The 23,019-nt window shown below is 38.6% G+C and overlaps 1 protein-coding gene across 3 annotated transcripts in view; it reads right to left on the reverse strand.

Moving 5' to 3' along the window:
• The window catches only part of UBE2U (ubiquitin conjugating enzyme E2 U), a 38,488-nt gene extending 19,561 nt beyond the window's left edge, over nucleotides 1-18,927 (reverse strand). For 2 of the 3 annotated variants that reach the window (XM_081948497.1, XM_081948496.1), the window contains exons 1-8: nucleotides 18,478-18,927; nucleotides 15,091-15,172; nucleotides 14,036-14,128; nucleotides 13,407-13,504; nucleotides 11,285-11,411; nucleotides 9,800-9,866; nucleotides 3,265-3,350; nucleotides 56-137 (exon numbers count right to left, since the gene is read on the reverse strand). In XM_081948497.1, the coding sequence (XP_081804623.1) occupies nucleotides 56-137; nucleotides 3,265-3,350; nucleotides 9,800-9,866; nucleotides 11,285-11,411; nucleotides 13,407-13,504; nucleotides 14,036-14,128; nucleotides 15,091-15,172; nucleotides 18,478-18,546 (704 nt within the window). In that variant the 5' untranslated portion in view covers nucleotides 18,547-18,927. The remainder of the gene's footprint in view (nucleotides 1-55; nucleotides 138-3,264; nucleotides 3,351-9,799; nucleotides 9,867-11,284; nucleotides 11,412-13,406; nucleotides 13,505-14,035; nucleotides 14,129-15,090; nucleotides 15,173-18,477) is intronic. The other variant, XM_081948498.1, reaches the window with a different exon arrangement.
• Nucleotides 18,928-23,019: the final 4,092 nt, after the last annotated feature.

The raw sequence follows: 23,019 nt of genomic DNA on the forward strand, positions 1-23,019 counted from the left end.
TTAAACATCTTTCCTACCATAGTTGTACACATGTGATTTTTCATCAGATACCTACAAATTTTCATCCCAGCTGCCTCTGTTCACATTCTCTGCCATCCAGTTGTAACGATTTCCTATGTACTCCGGATCGTCAAACACTGGAAGGAGAATTCCAAGTAAATTTCAAATTGGAACGGTCGCATTCCATTAAAAAATGCTAACTTTCTATAACAACAAGCATATGAATTCCTTAGTTCTTCCTGTATGACATCCAACCTGAAAGAGTCTTATAATTCACTTCAGTAAGCTATAGGAAGGCCATAGATATAAAATAACATAAACAATCTTAGTGCATCGAAGTTAGCTTAATATGAGATTCAGGAATCTGTTGACTGATACTGCCAGCAAAGATAAGGCAGTTGACCCATTAGGAAAAAGACCACTGATAATATGATCTTTCCCTGCAAATAAAGCATCCACCAATTCTTCATTATGTAAGAGACAGCGAAGAACAAGCATTGTTGCAAGCTAAAAATTGGAATGCACAGGAAACAAAGTACCAGAATAATGTAATAAAAACATGGACAGAGTGGTGGCAGAAAGCCAGACAGTGAGGAGGGATCCAGTAGGGAACTAGCCTTGAATCCTTGTGCAGTGGCAAGGTAAACTGACCCCACCTAAGTCCCATGGAATCTTATCTGTCTGCTCCCAAGGGAAGGGAAGCAGTCTGGGAAGATTTCCACAATAAGAAAGCCAGCATTTTTTTCACATGTGGATCTGGCTGCTTGTGCCCAACAGACAATACATTACAACACCCTAAATTCTTGAAAAGAGCTTGATGTGAATACCAAATACCAGGGAAAGAACTGGAAACTGTGATTTCACGTTGATGTGCACATAATACCATGTTTCCCCGAAAATAAGACGTGGTCTTATTTTCTTTCGAACCCCGAAATAAGACCTTGGCCTTATTTTGGGGGAGGTCTTATTATTTTTGAGGTGCAGGAGGCGGCAAGTGTGGTCATCTCATGGCTGCTGCTGTGTTGCAATATTTTTGGGAAGGGCTTATTTTCAGGGGAGGGATTATTTTAGTGCATGCGCTCATAAGCCCGATTAAGCTTATTATGTGGGAAGGGCTTATTTTCAGGGAAACAGGGTAATACAAATAATATCTAATTCCATAGTAAAGTTTTATGAGTATAGATACTTTACTTATATATTAGAACTACATTATATTTTTAATCACTCTTAAGATGTATTTCAATGTGTTTTTTGATGTAGACATCAGAAGCACAGCAACCTTTACTAAGGAATTAGAAAACATTCATTGTCTTCACAATTGTTACCTGGCTAATACTGTATTCAACAGGTATTTCATTAACTTAAACTGTTAAAAACCTTATCCTTCTACTATCTATTCATTTTTTTAAAAATCCAAATTGTTTCACAATCCTATATGTATATAATCAGAATACTCTGTCATCATTCAACTTAATGTATGTGTTGCTCATTTTAATTCCCTTTGTATAAGCCTTTGGGAAAGAACTATAGCTGAATGGCAAAACACATGCTTGGAATAAGGAAGATCTTGAATCTGACTAAGAAGGCAGTTTTACTTGTGCATTCAAACTATACATATCCAGGAGCCATGTGGGGGACTTAATGATGAGTTCAACTATGACAAATCAGATGCAGCCCAACTTCATGTTATGGCAAGTTATATTAAGCAAATTTCACTGAACTCTATTAAGAAGAGCAGCTCTCTCAAAGTATAATGCATATTTGCTCCATGTATCCATCATCCATTATACCCATTATATAATAAAGTCTTTAACACACTAGCAAGTTAATGTAAAACAATGTAATTATAAGCTTTGTGCAGAGACCACCTAGGACGTGTCAAATTTAATGATTCAATGTTCTGAAAATAGCACATTCCATTTTAATTAGGTTTGGAATAGTCCTTTTTGATTCTAGAATGTGATACAGAAAAGTCAAAATTTAAAGTCGCAATAATATTTTCTTTGTTATTTTTATGAAAAGCAAACAGACAAAGTCATCCCCTTGAAAGTGTGGTAATGGGCAGGTGCTTTCTCTTGATACTTTAAGTAGAGTTTAGCTACTGTGATTTAGATCTGTCTGTCATTTCCACTCCTGGCACCTGATTGTTCAGACTTTCTCTAGAATAGCTGTTTCAAACTTAGTGCCATGCTTTCTATGGCTTGTAGTAAATTTTATAGGGATTTAGGGTGTTTAGTCTAGGACACAGAATACTTGAAGAACATAGGAAGTATTTCATGGAGAGAAGCAACCCAACTTGAGTCTTTCAACAAGAGCGAGACTTGGGGGGGGTGGGGCTACATAGTTGGTCCTCCAAGACTTTGTGGCACTGAGCAGTGTTGCCTTCTGAAAACACCTGTCTGCTCTCAAGATCCAAGGCAGAGCACTGCTTCTGACTGTATCAGGTTGTCTTCACCTGGAAATAAGACCTAGCCAGGGAAGGAGTAAGAGGCTGGAGGAAGCAGACATGATTACCCAATCACGACCACTCTGCCAACCAATGAATGGGAATTGGTGGACAACAGCCAACACTGCCAACACTCACAGAGCAAGCCCCTTGTATATAAACAGAGACCAAATTCCCACTCCCTTCTAACATTGATGATGTTACCTAGCTGGGTAATGAAATGTCTGTAAGAAAACCACCAAACTCAGAGAGCACCAAGGACCCCACATTGAGATGGTAAGCAGGCGAAATGCTGTTTCACAGCACTCCTTGGCAAATAGCTGTGTTTCATGACAAGGTTTTTTTAATGTAATAAATGTATGTGTAATGGCATATCAGGAATCTTTCTCATTTTCTTATATTTTTGACTCACTAAAGCTTTTTATATCTGCATATGAAAAGGCTTCAGTGTTGCATTCCTCAGTTTATTGAACTAGTCCTTGTGACATTCATGATGATTTGAATGTGAGACCTCAGGAATATGCTGCCTTCTTTTTAAAACAACACAAGTCTGCATTTGTCCATGAGGGGAAAAAATCATAAAGTCCCAATATATATAGCAATACTTCTATTAGCAACAACCACAACAGGGTCACAAAATTTTAAAGGTCCTCCCCCCCAAAAGATTTCTTTCTGAAAGTCTCTATGGGTTGCCGCTTCCATACGGGAGTGGGGGCAGGGTAATGCCATATGAAATATCCATTTGATTTATTTACATTTTGTGCAAAATCAGATTTGGTCTTTTTAATTTAAAGAAAGAAACCAAAACACCAGCTTACCTGGGTGTTTAAAATCTTCAGCGGGTCTTGATGTGGCAATTTTAAACCATGTTATAAAATATTCTTCATATGATATCGCTCTTGTCCTGAAAATATATATTTGGAAGAAAGGATGATCTGTAAGTAGCGTATGGAAATGGTTATGGGGCGGAGATTTTTTCTGCAGAACATTTCACCAAGAAGAAAAAACAGAGGTTTAGAGGGTGAAACTGCTTCCAATTTCAGTATAAATGGAAGAAAATCCAATAGACTACAATGAATATAAAAAGTTTATACTTGCCTGTTAAAATGCCAGGTTTTTGAGATGTAAGTAAGTAAATCTTTATTACGGTCAAAGACCAGAAATACACGTTAGTTTTTACAATATGTTAAAAAGTACTGACATTAAGATATAATTAAAAAGTATTATTAAAAGTGGAAAATAACATACATGTTCTCAGATTGTTCGGGTCAACTCCCTGGTTTACCTGGGTGCAACGCTGTTAAGTATAGGAGTAAATACAATGGTCCAAAGATTGTTAGAGATATGTCCAAATAATTGGTACAAGATGACAACTATACTTCTGTAGCCAATTTTTTTCTTATGGACATTGCAGCAGCACAGAACTTTGCCACTGCATACGTGGTAGCCGGGTTAGTGTCCTGGAGGAGAAAGCCTAGGTAAAAATTGTCTGCCCTCCCTGGCAATCTCTCTAATAAGGGGAGAATATGTGCTGACCTACAAGCTCTGTATAGCTCGCAGTGTAATAGAACATGTGAATTATCTTCCATTTCTCCTTTACCACATATACAAACCCGTTCTGCTATAGGTGTTCTCTTATACCTGCCCTGGAAGAGTGCTGAAGGAAGAATGTTAAATCTGGCTCTGAAGAAAGCTATTTTTTGTTTTGGGAAGATCAGGTCATTTAGATATCTTGCTGATTCCCACACACTCTGTTTGATTCTGTCCCTACTGTGGAGAGGCAACCTATTTAGTTCTTCTTGGAACTCCATGTCCTTCATTCTATTAATTACTACTTGCTTTGCTTGATCAAAGCCTAGGGACATTAAGAATAATGGTGAGAGCCCATAAGAGCCCAGTTTGTGATCAAATGCCTGTTTCCAGGGGGAGGGGAAATTGTCAGTCAACACTAGTGGGGACAGTCCCTCTGGAAAGGAATGCATTTTAAGCCAATGAATGATCATCATCTTCTAGGCTCTTACCTGAATTTGAGGCATGCCTGTCTCAATTCTTAACTGAGCATTTGGACTTCCATTGGGTGCAGCTAAGATGGCTTGCAGGGATTTGGTTTGTATGGTTTCTAGCAAGTCTTTCTTTGCAAGGATTCCTGTTTGTGCTCCATATAGAATTTGTGCCAATGTTTTGGCCTCAAAAAGTTTTAAGGCAGCAGGTACTAACTGGCCTCCACCTGTGTAAAAGAAATGTTTAATTGTATTTGAGGACCTATTGGCTACTTGCAATGTGTGATCCAAGTGTGCCTTCCATGTCCCTTGCGAGTGGAAAACCACCCCAAGGTATCTAAATGTTCTGTTCCAAACTATGTCCTTCTATTTTCCAGGAGTATTGGCTTGATCTTTTAGCAAAAACTAAAATTTTTGATTTATCAAAGTTAAGGACCAGCTTGTTTTGCCTGCAATAGCTGAGTGTTGCCCTAATTGCTCTCTTCAGTCCTATAGGAGATTGTGAAATAATAGCAGCAGCAGCAGCATATAAGAGAATTGGCACTTTGCGTTGTGCTAGGTTAGGAGGATGGAAATCAGGGTTCTGTAAGAGATCAATCAGGGGATTAATATAGAAGTTAAAGAGGGAGGGGGACAGGATTCAACCCTGCCATACCCTTTTTGTACCCTTACTGGACCGGTTAAACTCCTTTGGGGATTACACCTCACTTTCAAGGTGGAATTGGCATACAATTTTTGTATGAGGAAGAGGAGGCATTTATCAATAATGGTGCATTTTAATTTCTCCCAGAGGGTGATCCTGGATATTGAATCAAAGGCCTGCTTAAAATCAAAAAGAGAGGATTTATATATATATATATATATATATATATATATATATATATATATATATATATATATATATGTGTGTGTGTGTGTGTGTGTGTGTGTGTGTGTGTGTGTGTGTGTGTGTGTGTGTGTGTGTGTGTGTGTGTGTGTGTGTGTGTGTGTGTGTGTGTGTGTATATATATATGTATGTATTTTTTGTACTAAATGGTGGAGTACCAAGATATGATCCACTCTAGATCTTCCTTCTCTAAAACTGGCTTGTTCGTCTTTGATTATCCTCCCTGAAGTTAGCCAATCTTGAAGTTTATAATTTAGGTGTTTGGCATACAGTTTACTAATAACGCTTAGAAGACTAATGGGTCTATAATTGCCTGGGTAATTTCTATTACCTTTTTTTATAAATTGGTATGATAATTGCTACTCCCCAATCTCTAGGCATATGGCCTGTTTTATCTATAAATGTAAACAGTGATGCTAAAAGTGGATCCCACGAACTGGCGTTCTTTTTGATTATTTCTGGCAGGACATTATCAGCCCCGGGTGCCTTATTAGCCTTTAGGGCTCCGATCAACCGGGATATCTCTTCTGGTGTAACAGGGGGCCAGTAGGGAGTTTGGTCCAAACTACCTTGGCTCTCCTTGGTTACATAGTCAGGATCTGTATAAAGCTTCCTAAAATACTCTTCCGAATACTCTTCCGAAAATGAGGAGGAGGCAGCCACTTTTGGAGCTTGCATGTTAGCTATTAATGGAGTAACACTTTCAAAGACTCCGATGAGAAAGATTTGGAAGGAGGCTAAATATGCCTTCATCTTGAATAACATCTGTGGCATGGTGGGCCGCTTGAAAGACAGGAGAATCCGTTTCTAATTTGGGGCCTCAGGTAACCACTCCACAGCAAGGAGATCAATCATGCCCCTGTGACAGTGAAGAAGCTGTTTTAGGGAATTTAGTATTGCACTTCTGGAATTACAATGTCCATAATTAAGTCAGTTCATATGGATTCTAAAAGCTATCCATTGGGTTTGTAGTGAGTGATGTGATTGTTGTAATTGAGGAAGGGATGCTTTCCTGATTTCTTCTTTATTGATACCTTTTCCTCTTGTTGCCTTGTCTGGGGAGGGACTGTTTTTCTGAGAGGACTGCCACCTTTTATCCGACTCTTTAACTGTTTCTCTGGCTCTTTGCTCTTTTTCCTTTTCCTTATCCTGCGTATAGAGGTTAACCAAGTCTTCTGCAAGAACTTTAGTGCGAGTACCTGGGGCCCGATATTGTACTTGAAGAAAAACAGCTAAATCTTTTTTCAATGTCTCTACATCATGTTGGATGGCAATTAATTGTTCAAATATTGAAACCACGGTTTGCGCTGTGAGAAGGCATTGCTTTGCCATAAACTCAGTTGAATTTTTCCAAGGTAAATTCTCTGTACTCTGAATTATCTGGTTGTTGGTTGCCTTTTTTGCCTTTAGCTCAGCCTCCATATAGGAAGTTATTGGGCTAGTTGTTTGTGAGAAGAGCTGGCTTTCAGTTTGTCACACACACACCCCCGCCAGATCGGGAAAGTCTAGTAAATGCTGTTTTGCCACATCTTTTTGCCGGTCCTGTTCTAATCTCTCCAGATTGTTGGGGATGGTGGGGTTAGTTTTACTTACAGATCTCTTGCCAACAAAGAGCTCCTCAATTCTTGGTTGTTTTGCTGTCTTCACTGGAGGGAGAGATCCTGGGCTAGTGCCATTCTTTCTTTTTCCCATGCTTTTCTAATTCTCGGCAGCAACAAAAGTTTTTGTTTGTATTATGTTCAACGCTGTTATCTCCACCAAAAATGTTAATTAAATAAAAAAGGATCCAATGGGAGTACTAAAAATTGATAAAATAAAATAAAACCGGGAGGCACTACCGAGATGTAAAAAAACCCATAAAACTTATTTGAAGCACCTTTTGATTTTATGTTAGCATCCAGCCTTTTGGGGTAGGAGCCCTGTCAGCATGGTTTGGGAATCTTTGCCCTCTTAAGATTAAAGAGGTGTTCTACTGGTCCTTGGGGTGCTCAGATCTACAGGCATTATTTAGTTACTGCTGGATGTATTTTGTAAAAGAGATCTGCTGCGGAGTTGCAGGACTAGGTATGTCAAACTAAATGAGCCAACTATTTGAGAAAGAAATCAAAGAGAACTGGGTTTATGCTTGTAATTGCTTCCCCCCCCCCCCACTTCTGTGTGCATTACTGATTTCAACACATATCAATGAGACTCTGGAGAAGAAAATGTCAAGCATGCTATTGTATGAAATGACAAGATTCTGGAGCACAATCATCACATAATTCTGGCTTTGTTTGAAGTCCTTGCATTAATTTCTGTATTTTTTGCTGTTGCTGTCCTGTTCAATGTCAGCAACAGCTCATCAAGGACTTTGTAACTTTGCCTTTCTTTGAAACTATGAGAAATTGTTCTCTGCTATGAACCCTTCTTTTGCCACTGACAGCAACACTGATTGACACATTTTTACTTTCCTAATGCCACCAGAATTAAAGATGTTTGGTCTCCCAGCCTATATATCAGTCTAACATATATAGGTAGTCCTCTAGATCAATCAGTCACTGGCTGAGCATTTAAAGTTACAATGGCGCTGAATGAAGGACTCACAATCGGTTGTCATAGATGTTGCCATTGCAGTGTCCCCATGGTCACATGATTACCATTTCCAAACTCCACTGCCAGTTTCTGACAAGTGAAGTCATTGGGGAAGCCAGCAGGAAGTTGTAAACGTGACTGCAGTCATAACTGCAGGACACTGCAATTGAATGGGATTCATCAAGTGATGACAACTGGAACTGCCACAACTGCTGTTGTAGATCAGCAGTCTCGAGGCAATGCACTTTATGACTGGGTCACTTAGTAAGGATGTTGCTGATCCCAATTACCATTGTTAAACAAGAATTACTTATACCTAACCCTGCTGGTGAGATGGGCAACATATAAATGTAATAAATAAATTACATGATCAGTATAGGACAGATTCTACAACAAAGACAACATGTGTCTAGTTCTTCAAAACCTGCATCTACATTTTATTTTTCCTAGTAATATTTCTGTGGAAAAAAAAAATCTACAGAAATGTCCTCCAATGATTGTGTCGCCATACATACTAGATTACAACTTCCTTAATCCCCACTTGTTAAGGCTAGAGGTTGTACAGGTTATGAGTCTGTGTGAATCAAAGTTCAATATATCTGGAGATCAACACTTTGGTGGCAGAAGTCTAAATGGATGAATATGTTATCAATTACAGATTGTTTATAAAGAGAATGGTTCAGAGATGGACTGTGAAGACAAATTAATAGGTGGTTCTATATTCTGTGAAAACAGAATCACGTCAATTATAATATTTTCATATTGTGTTGGAGCTTATAAGCTGTTGATATATAATACAATGTCAGGAATGCCTAATAAGTCAGTTCTTTTGGTTAAATTTTTTTGAAGAGTTTTGGAAAATGTATGCAACAGTATTTTATAAAAATCCTGCTGATATACAGTACTTGATAATATATTGATAATTATTGCCATCATTTCCTATGGCATACACTGTACATCAATGCTATATATATAGAAATAATACCATTCCTGTTATTAGATGCCAGGTTTGTTATTACATAACTCTGGAAAATTAGAATACATTGGATCACTGATATTTAATTGTTCTGTTTCAAAAACTAACATCACATATAGCTTTGAAGGAGCATATAATATTGAGGAAAGTTAATTGAATATGACCACAGTTTCTTACCTATATTAAAAATGTGTTTCCTATTATTCTACCTATTACTTTTTTAATGAAACTGTAGATAATAATATTGAACATGTATATTTAAAATGTTTATAGTTCTCCTTAAGATTAAACTTGTAACCCATCTTTTAGTGTTTTACTTTCTTTAAAAAAAATAAAAAACTTTAAAGAAGGGAAATGGTTCACCATAGTTAGATGTATTTATGTGTATGTAAATATGTGACTTATTCAAGTTAAAATGTATTTCTGAAGGCATCTTTGATTATCAGGAAGGCCAACTGCTAAGTTACTGTTTGAGATCAGTAATATAAATCACATCTTGCCAATTCTCAAAACTGGATGCTGGGCCATTTCCACGCCTAAACAGTTTGAAGTCCAAAATGTTCTTCTACTTCATGCCCAGACTTTGTAAGCCTCATAAAATGTAACGCTTCATGTCTATTTTCCATATGATGCTAAACAAGCAAGATGAAGGAGAGACACATTTTTCAGGAATGCCACACAGTGTTTCTCCAAGCAGAATTGCTTCTGATATCTTTCTGAAGCAATAGAAGATCTTTTATTGAGCATGTTTTTTTTTTAAAGTTGTTCTGATAATATTTGTGACTTTGTATTAACTGCTAGAAATTTTTACTCCCAGATGAAATACTGCTTTTCAAACTTAATATAAATTATTCAATAATTCAAATAATAATTTATAGCATTACAACATTTATGAGCTTAAATGTACAGTATGTCATTACCTTTGCGGGGCTGGTTCTTTTGGTTCTTTGCAAAACTTGATTGACGTATCCCAATCTTTGGCAATGGCTGGACAAGAGAAGAAGTTTTTAAAATGCCTGTTTGTTGTGAATATTTTACAATCCAATACTTTTATTCCATTAAAATAACAAATTGGGCCATGTATAATTGCAACCAGAAGATTCCAGTGGCTTTATTACCAGTAATAAAAAAATACTTTCAAATATGAGGTGAACTGAATTGCTACACTTGTCACAACAGTGATAGGACTAATAACTATAAGGAGGTAGAGTTATAATAATCTAAATTACACGGACTCATTACGTGGAAATAATACTTTATTTGATTTTACTGGCAGGATTATTAGCAGCTCCAATTCTCATAATTGGATTTGATTCCACAGTTTTGGCAGCCAAGACCTTTTATTTCTAGCTCAGCTGGGTGTTTACCCAAAAGCATATATAGGACAGGTAGTTCTTGACTTATAACCATAATGGAGCTTCCCCGTTATTGTTGTAACTCATGAGAGGTTTAAAGTGGGTCACCCACATAACCGACCCGATTACATGGCAATCATTAAATGAACATGATAGTTGTAAGGTGGACATGGGAGTTGTAAAGCAAATACCACTATCATAAAACGAAACCATTGTTCACTGTGGGCTGTTTTTGCCAAAAACTGGAAGTAAATGCCGCTCTTCATCAAAGATATCATAAACAACAGTTATGTGACTGCAGGATGCTGCAAACAGCCATAAATGCAGGCTAGTTGCTGAGTGCAGTTACAGAAGTGTGGGAGGGGGAAGCCATTGGAACTTTGGAATATGCTCATAAGTAGCCATAACGTTGAACCATCGCTAAGTGTAAATCTTGGACTACCTACATGCGTGTGTACATATGTACACATTTATCTCTCTCTCTCTTCTGGCTGCCTACCTTTACTTTGACCAGAGTGGTAAATGGTGAAGCTCTGGTGTGAGATCCAATACCCCTTTGGAAGAAACTTTTATTTCACTCCTTTGCTCCACTCCTGAGTTTCAGCTATTATAATGGCTTGATTTAGCACAGCTAAAAGAATGCCAGTTGATTCAGCCTGCAATCTAATGGGCCAACTCGCCACAGCCAATTCGCCATGGCCAACTCGTCAAGTTAATTTAATTATCTAAAGTCATTTTTAACAATTTTTTTTTGTTACTCACATTTCATTTTGTCCCTTCTTTGGTATCCTTTCTTTAAGGATACCAAAGGCTTGCGACCTCCACATAACCTCTGTACCCTGCCAAATAGGTTTTGTGAGATGAGAGATTTGCTTAGAAAGCCCATGTTCAAGTTACATTGCCAATGATACTAATTAAAATTTATGACAGGGTATAAAATAGTGGTTTTTTTTTTTCAAGAATACTATTCAAATAGTTTCTTCTAAAACTCCGCGCAGCGCAGAAAGAATTTATCTATGATTAACAACAGAAAGCACAAGCATTTATTACCTTCAAGTTGCTTGCTATTTGTAACACACTGTACAACTTTTTCTCTGTAGAGGGGATAATTGTTTCTCAGCATTTCAGCTGCCTCCAGGTTCACTGCATTGTTCAGAACAGGATTGGACAACAAAACCTGCATGAAAATACATGCACGCATCAATCGGCAAAACTTTATTGATTACAAACTCAACCATCTACAGGTAGTCCTCGACTTGTGAGCACAATAGGGATCAAAATTTCCATTGCTAAGCAAGGCAGTTCTTTAGTGAGTTTTGCCCCACTTAGCCTTTTTTGCCACAAGTGTTAAGTGAATCTTGCTTCCCCCATTGACTTTATTTGTTGGAAGCCAGCGGAGAGATTACAGAGGGTGATCGCACCACCTGGGAACAGTGCAACTATCACAAATACATGTCTGTTGCCAAACATCCAAATTTTGATCATGTGACCATGGGGATGCTGCAACAGTTGTCAGGTGTGGGAAAACTGCTCGTCATGCACTTTTTTTCAATGGTGGTGTAACTTCGAATGGTCACTAAATAATTTTTTTTAAAGTCAAAGAGTACCTGAAATGAAACACTATTTACAATAATTGGCTTTGTTGGATTAGCCATGGCAGTTAGAAGGCATGAACCATGCTCTGTGCTTTCATAGAATATAAAACTTATAGAAGGTTGATGCTTTTCTTTCTACTCTAACCTTGACTGAGTGGCAGACACAAATTATGAATATATGGGGAACATGGAGAAGCCAGCCATTTCTTCTTTTTTGGATGCATTCAGTTCAGAATGGAATACTGGACTTGCTGCAAAATTTCTTTTACTAATTTGGAAGGAGGTTAATGTAAAAAACAATATTTAAAAGCTCCACACATTCATTTCTGAAGGAAGGATGGAAGTATTTGTAATAATTTCTTGAGTACCCAGGCGGGGAGGAATCCATCTCTTCTAGTTATGATTCAAACAGTGATAGCAGCTCAAAGAAAATTGTTTTTTTTTAATGCAATGGTAGTCCTTCATTATTTCACCAAGGGAAGTTGGACACTCCCATTTTCCTAACATATACCAAAGCAGTTCATAGAAGGGTAGGAGTTAAAATTACGCAACAATTTAAAGAACGTTTTTAACACTAGAAGACAGTCCCCTGTAGTGCTTTATATTTATTACTCAAGAAAAGAAAAAAGAAAAAAAGCTGAAACAGCTGTGCCCCTTGTTGGATGGAGCTCCTTCATGGTAACAACAAATATAATCTTCAAGATAGGAAAACATGGCATTAGAGATATCCTGCTATAATTTTATTTATTAATTAAATTTATATGCCACCCATCTCGCTATCCAAAGCTATGGATGTGGGAACCTCATACCTTAACAAACATTCCCCCAAATGCTTCTATAGCTCTCTCATCAACTGAGGAAAGAGATATTTTCTTTGAGGAAGACTCTAGGAGGAATTGCTGTGGTGAAAATAAAAGACACAATAGTGTGCAACATTTAATTAAATTAAATATCTTTCCTTGGACGTGTATGGTAGAGAAAGATGTTCTCTGAGAGGAGCTTAACTCTTGACAGCTTTATGAACATATCTGTGCTCTTTTTAAAATGTTTTTTATTCACTTTAAAACAAGTATATAAAAATAGCACAAATTGATAGGTAATAAAAAAGAAGAGAGAAGGGGAAGAAAAAGAAAGATATCAAAGACAAATGAAAAAATGTAGGAAAGTAAAAATGGGCAAAGGAGGCACTTCTAATATTCTTCATTGCAGTTATAAGTACAGATATATTTTAATCTCTCTCTAAAGTTATATCATGACTCTTTTTTCCCCTTAATTAGAATTTAAAGAATTGCAAAACTATGTGGGCTCATGAAGGAAAAATGTTTTTTCCTCCTCAGTCCTACAGATCTGACAAACTGTAACTAGAACTGAGCAGAACCTCAAAAGCAGCTTATGAAAAGGCCTGCTGAAAACTATTTAAGGAAAAAAAAACCGAACAATTTTACTGGATTAGTGCAAATGCCTTGTGTGAGTTTATGCTGCAGTGAGGTTCCCAGTATTACAAAAGTAAACTAAGACTACTTCTCACATAAACAAAAGAAAATTAAGAAAAAAATGTTTGCATCATTATTTCTTACCTGGATAGTAAGTAGAATACTAGTCATTGTGAATCTAGTGTTCCATTTGCTAAAGTTATCTAGAAAATCCACGCAAGGTCTCCCAGATTCTGGATCCACTTGGATAAAGGACAAAAACATTAATGTTTAAATTGGAACCTTTCCTACTAATATGCTAAATTCTGCATATGACAGTACACATACTGTAAAGAGTTGTGTAGGTTTTAGTCTCTATAACAGGGGTGTCAAACTCGATCGTGTCATGTAATGTATTGTAACATATTGTGACATATTTTGCCTTTCGGGAGCCGGGATGGGCATGGCCTGCACATGACTCATCCAGCACCGGGCCACTAGTATGACACCCCTGCTCTATAAAGAAAGATTTTACAAAATCTTAACATTTAGCTTATGTAGTATTTACTTATTCTCAATATTTTATATTACAAAAATATTGATTCATTACTAATTTGATATAGTGCATTTACACCGAAGCAGATAAAATCAAAATCATGAAAACACTATGTAAACTACTAAGCATGATTATATGTAGCTGTTATATTACTCTGGAAAACAACCCTTACGTGAAGCAACAAGTTGCTTTTGATCAGTTATCATATGAAGGACACTGTCCTCAATAACATCCTTACCATTGGGGTGGAAAGGAATAGTGGTGAATGTGATGGTTGGAGGCATGGCATTGTAGTCTTCAGAATATTTCAGTGACAGCTGAAGTTCAGCACCTAGTGTAATATAGATAAATATATATATATATGTATTATATTGTATGCCCGGTGGAGGGAGTCTGTAAATATGAACCCGCAAGTGGCCTTTGACTTAATTTTACATGACTCTCAGGTGAATCTCAAAAGCCTCTGGAAACAATCCATTTGGACTTTAGAAAAAGTGACCGTTAGCTATCTTGTAAGGGGAAAGGACATCAAAAACTATGATGTGCAAGTGACAGGTAAGAGTTGGGCACCTACATTTGGCTCTGAATTCATTCATCATTTACTTCACCTATCTACTAAATGGCACCTACTCATTACAACAGTGTTTGTCAACCTCAACAACTTTAAGATCTGTGGACTTCAACTCCCAGAATTCTACCCTAGCATTGCTGAGGTAAATACTGCATTAGAGAATGGTGGTTCTTGAAATGAAAATTGTCCATCCTTGATTATAGAAAGATATATACAGCCTAAAATAATGTGGATTTGTTGGAAGTGAATAGATTTCTTTAACAGTAAAGGGCATAGATTGAAGTCTTACATAAATTTTGTCTACTTAAATATATTGTGATGCAAACAGAGGATGCATTTCAGTACCCATAATGCCATAAAACAACAAGGCTGCTTTCTTATGTTTTTGTTTTTATTTATGCTACTTCCACCTTCAATATTTGATAATTCAGTTTTCTTATTATTTAAGTACTCTATCCTATAACTTCAATTAGTGCTTTTTGCACAGGATTAGCCATTTTTATTTTTGCCACAATTTGCTTCCTGAAGAATTTGGATTTCTCAAAAGCTTTTTCAGAATGTTTTGCAGTTCCTAAGTGCCTGGCCTTAATTTTTTCAATCAATATATTTTATAAGGCATTTATCAAAAGGCTCTACAAATGGCAAATAATAATAAATCATCCATGTTGTTTAGAGAGTGCAATACCACTGTACATTATAACATTTCTAGGAAAGAGTAGCACCTTCCCATAAGGTATCCTTCAGCCCTTCAATTTCAGCTATCCATTCCATCCAATTGTCTTCAATAGCCATAACATTAATGCCCTAAAGAAAGAAGAAACAGCAAATGATTCTGGCTTCAGTGATATAAAGTAAAACCACTCATGACAACTCTGTAGACACTAACAATAATACAAATGTGGTTTGCAAATGCCTTTATACAATACAATAGCAGAGTTGGAAGGGACGTTGGAGGTCAACTTCTGTTCCACTGATTCATTATTCTAACTGTCAGAAAATTTCTCCTCAGTTCTAAGTTGCTTCTCTACTTGATTAGTTTCCACCCATTGCTTCTTGTTCTACACTCAGGTGCCTTGGAGAATAGTTTGACTCCCTCTTCTTTGTGGCAACTCCTGAGATATTGGAACACTGCTATCATGTCTCCCTTAGACCTTCTTTTCATTAAACTAGACATACCCAGTTCCTGCAACCGTTCTTCATGTTTTAAGCTCCAGTCCCCTAATCATCTTTGTTGCTCTTCTCTGCACTCTTTCTAGAGTCTCCACATCTTTTCTACATCATGGCAACCAAAACTGAATTCAGTATTCCAAGTGTGGCCTTACCAAGGCATTATAAAGTGGTATTAACGCTTCATGTGATCTTGATTCTATCCCTCTGTTGATGCAGCCTAGAACTATGTTGGCTTTTTTGGCAGCTGCTGCACACTGCTGGCTCCTATTTAAATGGTTGTTCACTAGGACTCCAAGATCCCTCTCACAGTTACTACTATTGAGCAAGGTACCACCTATACTGTACCTGTGCATTTTGTTTTTCTTACCTAAATGTAGAACCTTACTCTTTTCACCATTGAATTTCATTTTTGTCTCATATAACTTTCTAACTTTCCTGCTTACTCTCCAGCCTTGAGACTTCCTTAAGGTTTGCCATGGGTTCTGCTTAGAGAAGGGTTCCTATCGGTTCGGACCGGTTCATCTGAGCTAGTAGTGGTATGATGGCCTGGGTCTCTGGAACTGGCAGCGACCCAGGCCTGCCACACTCCCGAACCAGTTCCCTGGTTGCTGCCATCACCATCTTGTTTTTGAGTCATGCGCATGCACAGAACAATTTTAATTGAAATGCACATGCTCGCAAAAGCAAACCTGCAGTAAAGCCGACCAGAACCCATCCCTGGTTCTGCTTGCAATTTTTCTAAATAATCTTTTGTTTCACAAGAATTCCCATTGTCCATTTCCTAACCAGAACTATTTCTACCCAGTATTCAAGCCCAGAACAATTTTGTCAGAAGGTTGCACTTCTTGTTCATTGACTAATTCATTCTTAATGGATATCTCTTCTCCGCCTCTTTCTGGTCCCAGATAAATGATTGTGCATTGATTTATACAGATTGACGATAATTCTAATGATATGTAGTACAAAATAAATGGAGAATTAAATTACTTTCAAACAGAATTAAACTGAAATACAACTACATCTAAAAATTCCAAAGGTGTGACGTAACTAGATACAAATCCTCCCTGGGACAGCACTATTTTAACCTACTTCTGGAAAGTGAATAAAGCTTGGCCGCATTCCAAAAACAACCCATTTTGGAAGGGCTTTTCAGAATACTGGACTCAGGAAGAAATATCTCCTTATGGTCCAGTGGTGGGTTCCGGATCCCGGTGCAACCGGTATGGTGCAACAGGGCCCAGCATCCCCCACATGCATGCGTGCAGCACCTGCACACACACATGCAGCGCACACATGCATCCTTACCTTCACGACGCCTCCGTGACGCCTCCACGATGCCTCCGTGACGCTCCAGCTGCTCGGTAGAGCATCGAGCAGGCACCCTGTGCTCAGTGCATGTGCGCGGAAGCACCAAAGAGCTCAAATACAGGTAAGGAACTCGGGCAGGCAGGTGTGCCCTCCGGAGAACCGTACTGGAACGGTACCCGGTGCTCCCGGCAGGCACTGGTACACTGGTACTGGGGCGTACCACCTGCAGCCCATCACTGTTGTGGTGTCAACTCTCTTAAAGTCAATGGTAGCGGGAGTCCAAAAGAATTTCTCCCAAAATGTTAATACAGGACGAATTGATTCTAGCTGAAGAAGGTGGTCCTGAAAGTATCTCCAAGACATACAGGGTTTTTAAGGTCAAGAGCCAAACTTTAAATTGCATCTGGTGATCACTATGTATAGTGCATACCTCCACAATACAGAGGAGGTATGCTTAGGCAGTCTGGAACATGTTAACATGCAGGCCATTGCATTTCATATTGGCCATTCCATTAAAAATTAATTACAAATGAACAACAGTTCCTCTTTACAGCCAAACTATAGGAACAGTGATTTGTTTATTATAAGCACTAGATGTTAGAGACCCCACACACACACTTCACAGTCTGTTTCTGTTGCTCCCCTCTGAGAGGAGATTTCGAAGTATTTCTAGCAGGACTACCAGATTATATAACAGCTTTTTGTTTCCTATGCCAGGGGTCTCCAACCTTGGCAACTTTGAGCCAGGCAGACTTCAGAGTTGAAGTTCGCCAGGCTTAAAGTTGCCAAGGTTGGAGACCCCTGCCCTATACCATCCATTTGATAAACTCTCAAGATTTGTTTTTCTCGCCATGTACATATATACATCTGTGCTAGACTGTTGTTTCTCCGTGTCATATAATATATGTGGATATATGCATAATTTTGTATTTATTTATTTATTTTGCCATGTTTATGTAGTGTACGTTGGAGATGGAGACCCTTTGAGAACTGTAGGCAATGAAATTTCATTTTAATGTATGCTGATTAGTGTACATTCAAAGTGACAATAAAGTTATTCAAAGTAACTCTAAGCTTAAACTGTACTTCAGGAGAACAAATGAAGAAGCTGTCAGAGGAGGGAGGGAGCAAGAGGGAAGGAAGGAAGGAAGGAAGGAAGGAAGGAAGGAAGGAAGGAAGGAAGGAAGGAAGGAATAGTGTATCAGAGAATGGCATCTTAATCATGTCTGGTTCTGCCCTACTAACTGCTAGCTTTAGACGTAACCACTGAGTAACTGCCAACTAACTATCCCTAGGGGAAAGAGGCCTTTAAAAAGGAAAACCAAAAAAATGCTCGCCAACTTTGAAGATTGATAGAACAGTAGAGAGAAGATCCTGAAGCTCTTATATACATCTGATTATGATTCTAATACATGGTCTTGACTCTTATAAGCAAAATGGAAGGCATTAAAATGATGCTGCTCCATAAGGCCTCTGGGAGAGGAGAACCTTATTTCTATGAGGATTTGCTATGGATAAGAGTTGTTTTATTTGCCTGTTTTCTGTTTGTAAGAATATAAGCCACCTCAGATTCAAGGAAGAGGCAGCAGACTGATGCCCATGCTAGATAATAAGGAATAAATTATACTCACAAATATCTTTGCTTGCTTCAGTTCCACAAACTCCCTTTCCAATAGTAGGAAAGCTCTTGAATGCAACATGTTCTCAGGAGCCTCTATTCTTCTCTTGTAGTTTCATCCAGAAGACAATTTTGCATTCAGTTTGAGCCAGCAGAATGAATAGGTAATTGGGGGGAAAGTGGCAAGAAGAAAAACACTAGAGGATTTGTCCTTTTTCATGTGGACCCAAAATGGATTTGAGCCTAATAGCGAACACCTTGCCAACCGGCCTGAGGCTCACCGAAAACAAAATCCTCTAGATTTCTATTAGATAATTATATTTGGAGGAGTAGGCAAAATAATACCTCCATTCCTTGCTTTTCATAGCTGGAGTGCTACAAGCATAGCCTTTGTAAGGAGCATGGAGAAGCAGAGAATGAAGCAGGCCAGGCTTTGTGTACAGAGAAGGTAACCAAGCAACCGGTTTTTCTTTCCTCAAGGGAGACAGTTCCCTGTCTTAACTTTCTTTTCCCTTTCAACCAATCGGCATCGGTTTTGCTTTCGCCCTTGTTGTTGAACACCAATCATGTTAGCTCTTACATTCAAACATTGAAACTGAAACCCAGGAAGTACTCAGAGATGCCAGTCGAAGCCAGGGTGGACTTACTTTTCTGCAAAGTAGTGCACCTCATCTGAACAGCACTTGGGCATGAGATAATTACAGGAGAAAAGTGCTCACATTGCTTTGCAAGTGAAGGGTGCAAATTTGATGCATGGAAGAAGTTTACAGAAGAGGCTGGTGACCACCATGAGAATATTGGCTAAAGAGAAGCAAGATGTAACCTTGAGATGGCCATACTATTACTAAACATTATTAAAGGAAAAAAATAACAATTTCATGTTTTAATCACTATATAAAATGCATAAATGAATTTCTCCCCCAGATTTGGAGGACTCGGTGCTTTTTGGACCCTTTTTGGAAAGATACCTATAGTCTAGACCAGCGATGGCGAACCTTTTTTGGCTCGTGTGCCACAAGTGGGGGGAGTGAAGGGGGGTGCGCATGCTTTTTTCACCCTCCCCAGGCTCCAGAGGCTTTATAGGAGCCTGGGGAGGGTGAAAAGAGCTTCCCCGCCCCCCCCCCCCCGTAGGCCCTCCGGAGGCATCAGGGACCGTCCGGAGGCTTTCCTGAAGCCTTCGGAGCGCTCAAAAGGATCCTCCGAGCAAACCAGAAGTGACTTCCGGGTTGCTCGGAGGGTCATTTTAAGCGCTCCGAAGGCGTCAGGGAAGCCTCTGGATGGTCCCTGAAGTCTTCGGAACGCTTAAAACGACCCTCCGAGCAAACCGGAAGTCACTTCCGGTTTGCTCGGAGGGTCATTTTAAGCATTCCGAAGGCTTCAGGGAAGCCTCTGGACGGTCCCTGAAGTCTCCGGAGACCCTCTGGGAGGGCAGGGGAGGCTCTTTTCGCCCTCCCCCAGGCTCCTATAAAGCCTCTGGAGCCTGGGGAGGGTGGAAAATGGCTTTTAAAAAGGTGAACTCAGCTGGCCAGCGTGCGCATGCGCGCTGGCCAGCTGACAGGGCAGCGCCTCGCGTGCCCTGACAAATGGCTCCACGTGCCACCTGTGGCACGCGTGCCATAGGTTCGCCACCACTGGTCTAGACAATAAGCTTGTATTTCCAGCTTATCCTTAGAAGCTCAGCTAAGCATTTCACTCCTCCAGCTTTTACTCTAGAATAGTTGCTACCCCCTGATTTTATGTTTGGCATCTGCAGCTTCCTGGGATTTAGAATGATAATTTTATACATATAAGTACTCTTCACTTACCAACAGAAATTGGGATTAGGACCTCTGTCACTAAGCAACACAGTTGTAAGGTGTAATGTCACGTGACCTTGCTGCTTGTGAAAATATGGCACTTCCAGTTGCTGTCATTAAGTGAATCATTAGGTCATTAAGCAAAGACCTCACATAGTTGCCATTTGTAACTTCCTGCTGGCTTGCCTTGTCAGAAGCTGGCAGGGAAAGTCACAAATGGCAAAATGTTGCAATTTTGTAACTGTGAACCAATCAACTTGCCCGGTTTGCAATCACATAGTCATAGAGACGGTGACTTTGCTCCACACCATCCAATGACGTACAAAGGCTTGATTCCTACTGATATCGCCATATCATTGAAGGTGTCTTTTATAGCAAAACACATTCAGCGTCTCCTTCCAGTGATGAGCCCTCAGGGCAAAAATAAACTACTCTCCATCCAACTGGCCCTTTCCTTCCATGCTTGGAATATAAATTGTATTATATGTGTCTAGCTTAGAGATCTTTGCTGCTTCACATAGAGGAAGTCAGTTCCTTCAGATGCATATAATGTTTGGTCTCTCACCTATCATTAACATTTGGTGTCCCACTACAGAGAATACATGTATTTGAAGAAATGTGCTTATTAAAATCAAATCAGAGCAATCACCCTTCTTTAGGAAATATGATTTGTTAAAAAGCTGTTCTTCTACCATGTATCATTTTGAATAGCAGAGCAATCAGTGATCATAGAGCTGTTGTTGTGAGTTTGCTTTTATTTCTATGTCCACCCAAGTGACTCCGGTCAGTGCACCTCTTAAGAAATAAGGACAATTAAACACTATTAGAACTATTAAAACAGTACAACATAAATATATATGGCACCAAGTAAACTCTGTGGGCTATAGTAATACATATTATCAAGTTTACTTTGACACCATATATATTTATGTTGTACTGTTGTACTGGAAACGCACTGGCAACCAATGCAGCTCGTGAAGCAGTGGTGTTACGTGTATCAAATACCCAACACCTTTTAAGACCCATGCAGCCACATTCTGCACCAGTTGAAGCTTCCGGATACTCTTGCAGGGCAAATGAAACTTACCCCTCTCTAGATACTATACTGATTCATATTAAACCACCCAGAGTCATCTCTGGACAAGAGGAGGGACATATAAATTGAATAAATATTGTCAATAATGCATTTGTTTTTCTTAGTAGTTTAATTATGTGTTATATATCATGTAATATGTATTATCATATATCGTATTCTCTCAGAAAAATAATGCAGCTATAAAACTTTGGAATTTTCTACTATAGTTTAGTAACTGATTTTGAAGATGCAAGATAGGAAGAATACAATTAGTCCTTGCCAAATGACCACAACTGGGAACAGCAACTCCATCACTAAATGATCTAATAGTTAAGTGAGAAATCAGATAAGTGTGATGAGCTTATGATCTCACTTCTGCTGCAGTCCGTAAGTGAATCACTCGCAGTCATTAAGCTAGATATTATTTGACCGCTACTTGTGATTTTATTACCCACTTCTTCACTGCTTGTTGGAAGCTGGCTGTGAACCATGCAAATGGTGATCACATTGCTATGGGATGATGCAACAATTCTCAAGTTGCAAAATACCTAAACCTTGTTCATTTGACTATGGGGATGCTGTGACAGTTATAGGTGTGAGGATAGTTAGTATTGTGGTGCCATTTTAACTTTGAATGGTTGCTAAATAGAACAGTTGTTAAGTGAGGTCTACTTGTATTGACATTTCTGAACTTTGGTGTTGGAAAAGACTTCCTGAGAAATCCTGGACAGTCAAGAAAGGAAACAAATGGATCATTGAATAAATCAACCTATTGTTTTCATTGAAGGTGCAAATGGCCAGAATACTTCAGACTCATTAGGTAAAAATCTCTCTTTCTAGAAAAGCCTCTAGGGGTGGGACAAGTAGAAGAGACCAGGATGACCAGCAGCAAGGTAGATAGACTCAGTTACGTGACAATGAGTGCACAGTGGGGAAAATTTGAAAAACAAGTTGTCATAGGCAACAACACAAGCAAAAGTTCTTACTTTTAAGATCAGAGGTTTATTGTTTCTAATAATTTGGAACATTAGAAATGAATAGATATTAAAAAATATAATAGCAGTAATACACTGCATTCACATATTAATGCAGAGGGCCAATGAGAAATAGCAAGTCCTACAAGGACTGCGATAAATCAAAGAGCTCCAAGCCGATCTTGAATCCTATCTTTTATACTGTTCTTCTAACCACATACTTGCTTCACAACCTAATTGTCACTTTCTGTGAACACCTGTGTAACATTACCTTCAATTCCTCTTTTCCAACAGTTTCATTCTTCCTGTTTTAAACGAATCCATATAAGTGCATATTTTGCAAAAACATATTTCAGTTAGCAACGGTTCAGCAGGTTTACAAGTATTTCTGGTACATTTTTAAATCATCCTAGTTGAAAACTTTGGTTCATATCTCTTTCTTCTGGGGCCTTCTATTATCCATAGGACTTATTGAATCTAATAGATCAATAGGCTATATTTCTTGGTTCTCACAACCCTCACTTCTTGTTCATAAGAACAACACAAAATGCAACTTACAATACGTCAATTATGGAAGTAAGTGAAGTAAACCAAAATACTTCATTTGAGATGAAGGAGGACAGTTACTTTGATTACAAGGCATTTCAACAAGGCAAATACATAAAAGGGGATAGACAGGCTGAACCATTTGAATGGTGGGACGTGCAACC

The sequence above is a fragment of the Natrix helvetica genome, assembly GCF_964273705.1.
Source record: "Natrix helvetica genome assembly, chromosome: 3".
Lineage (NCBI taxonomy): Eukaryota > Metazoa > Chordata > Lepidosauria > Squamata > Natricidae > Natrix > Natrix helvetica.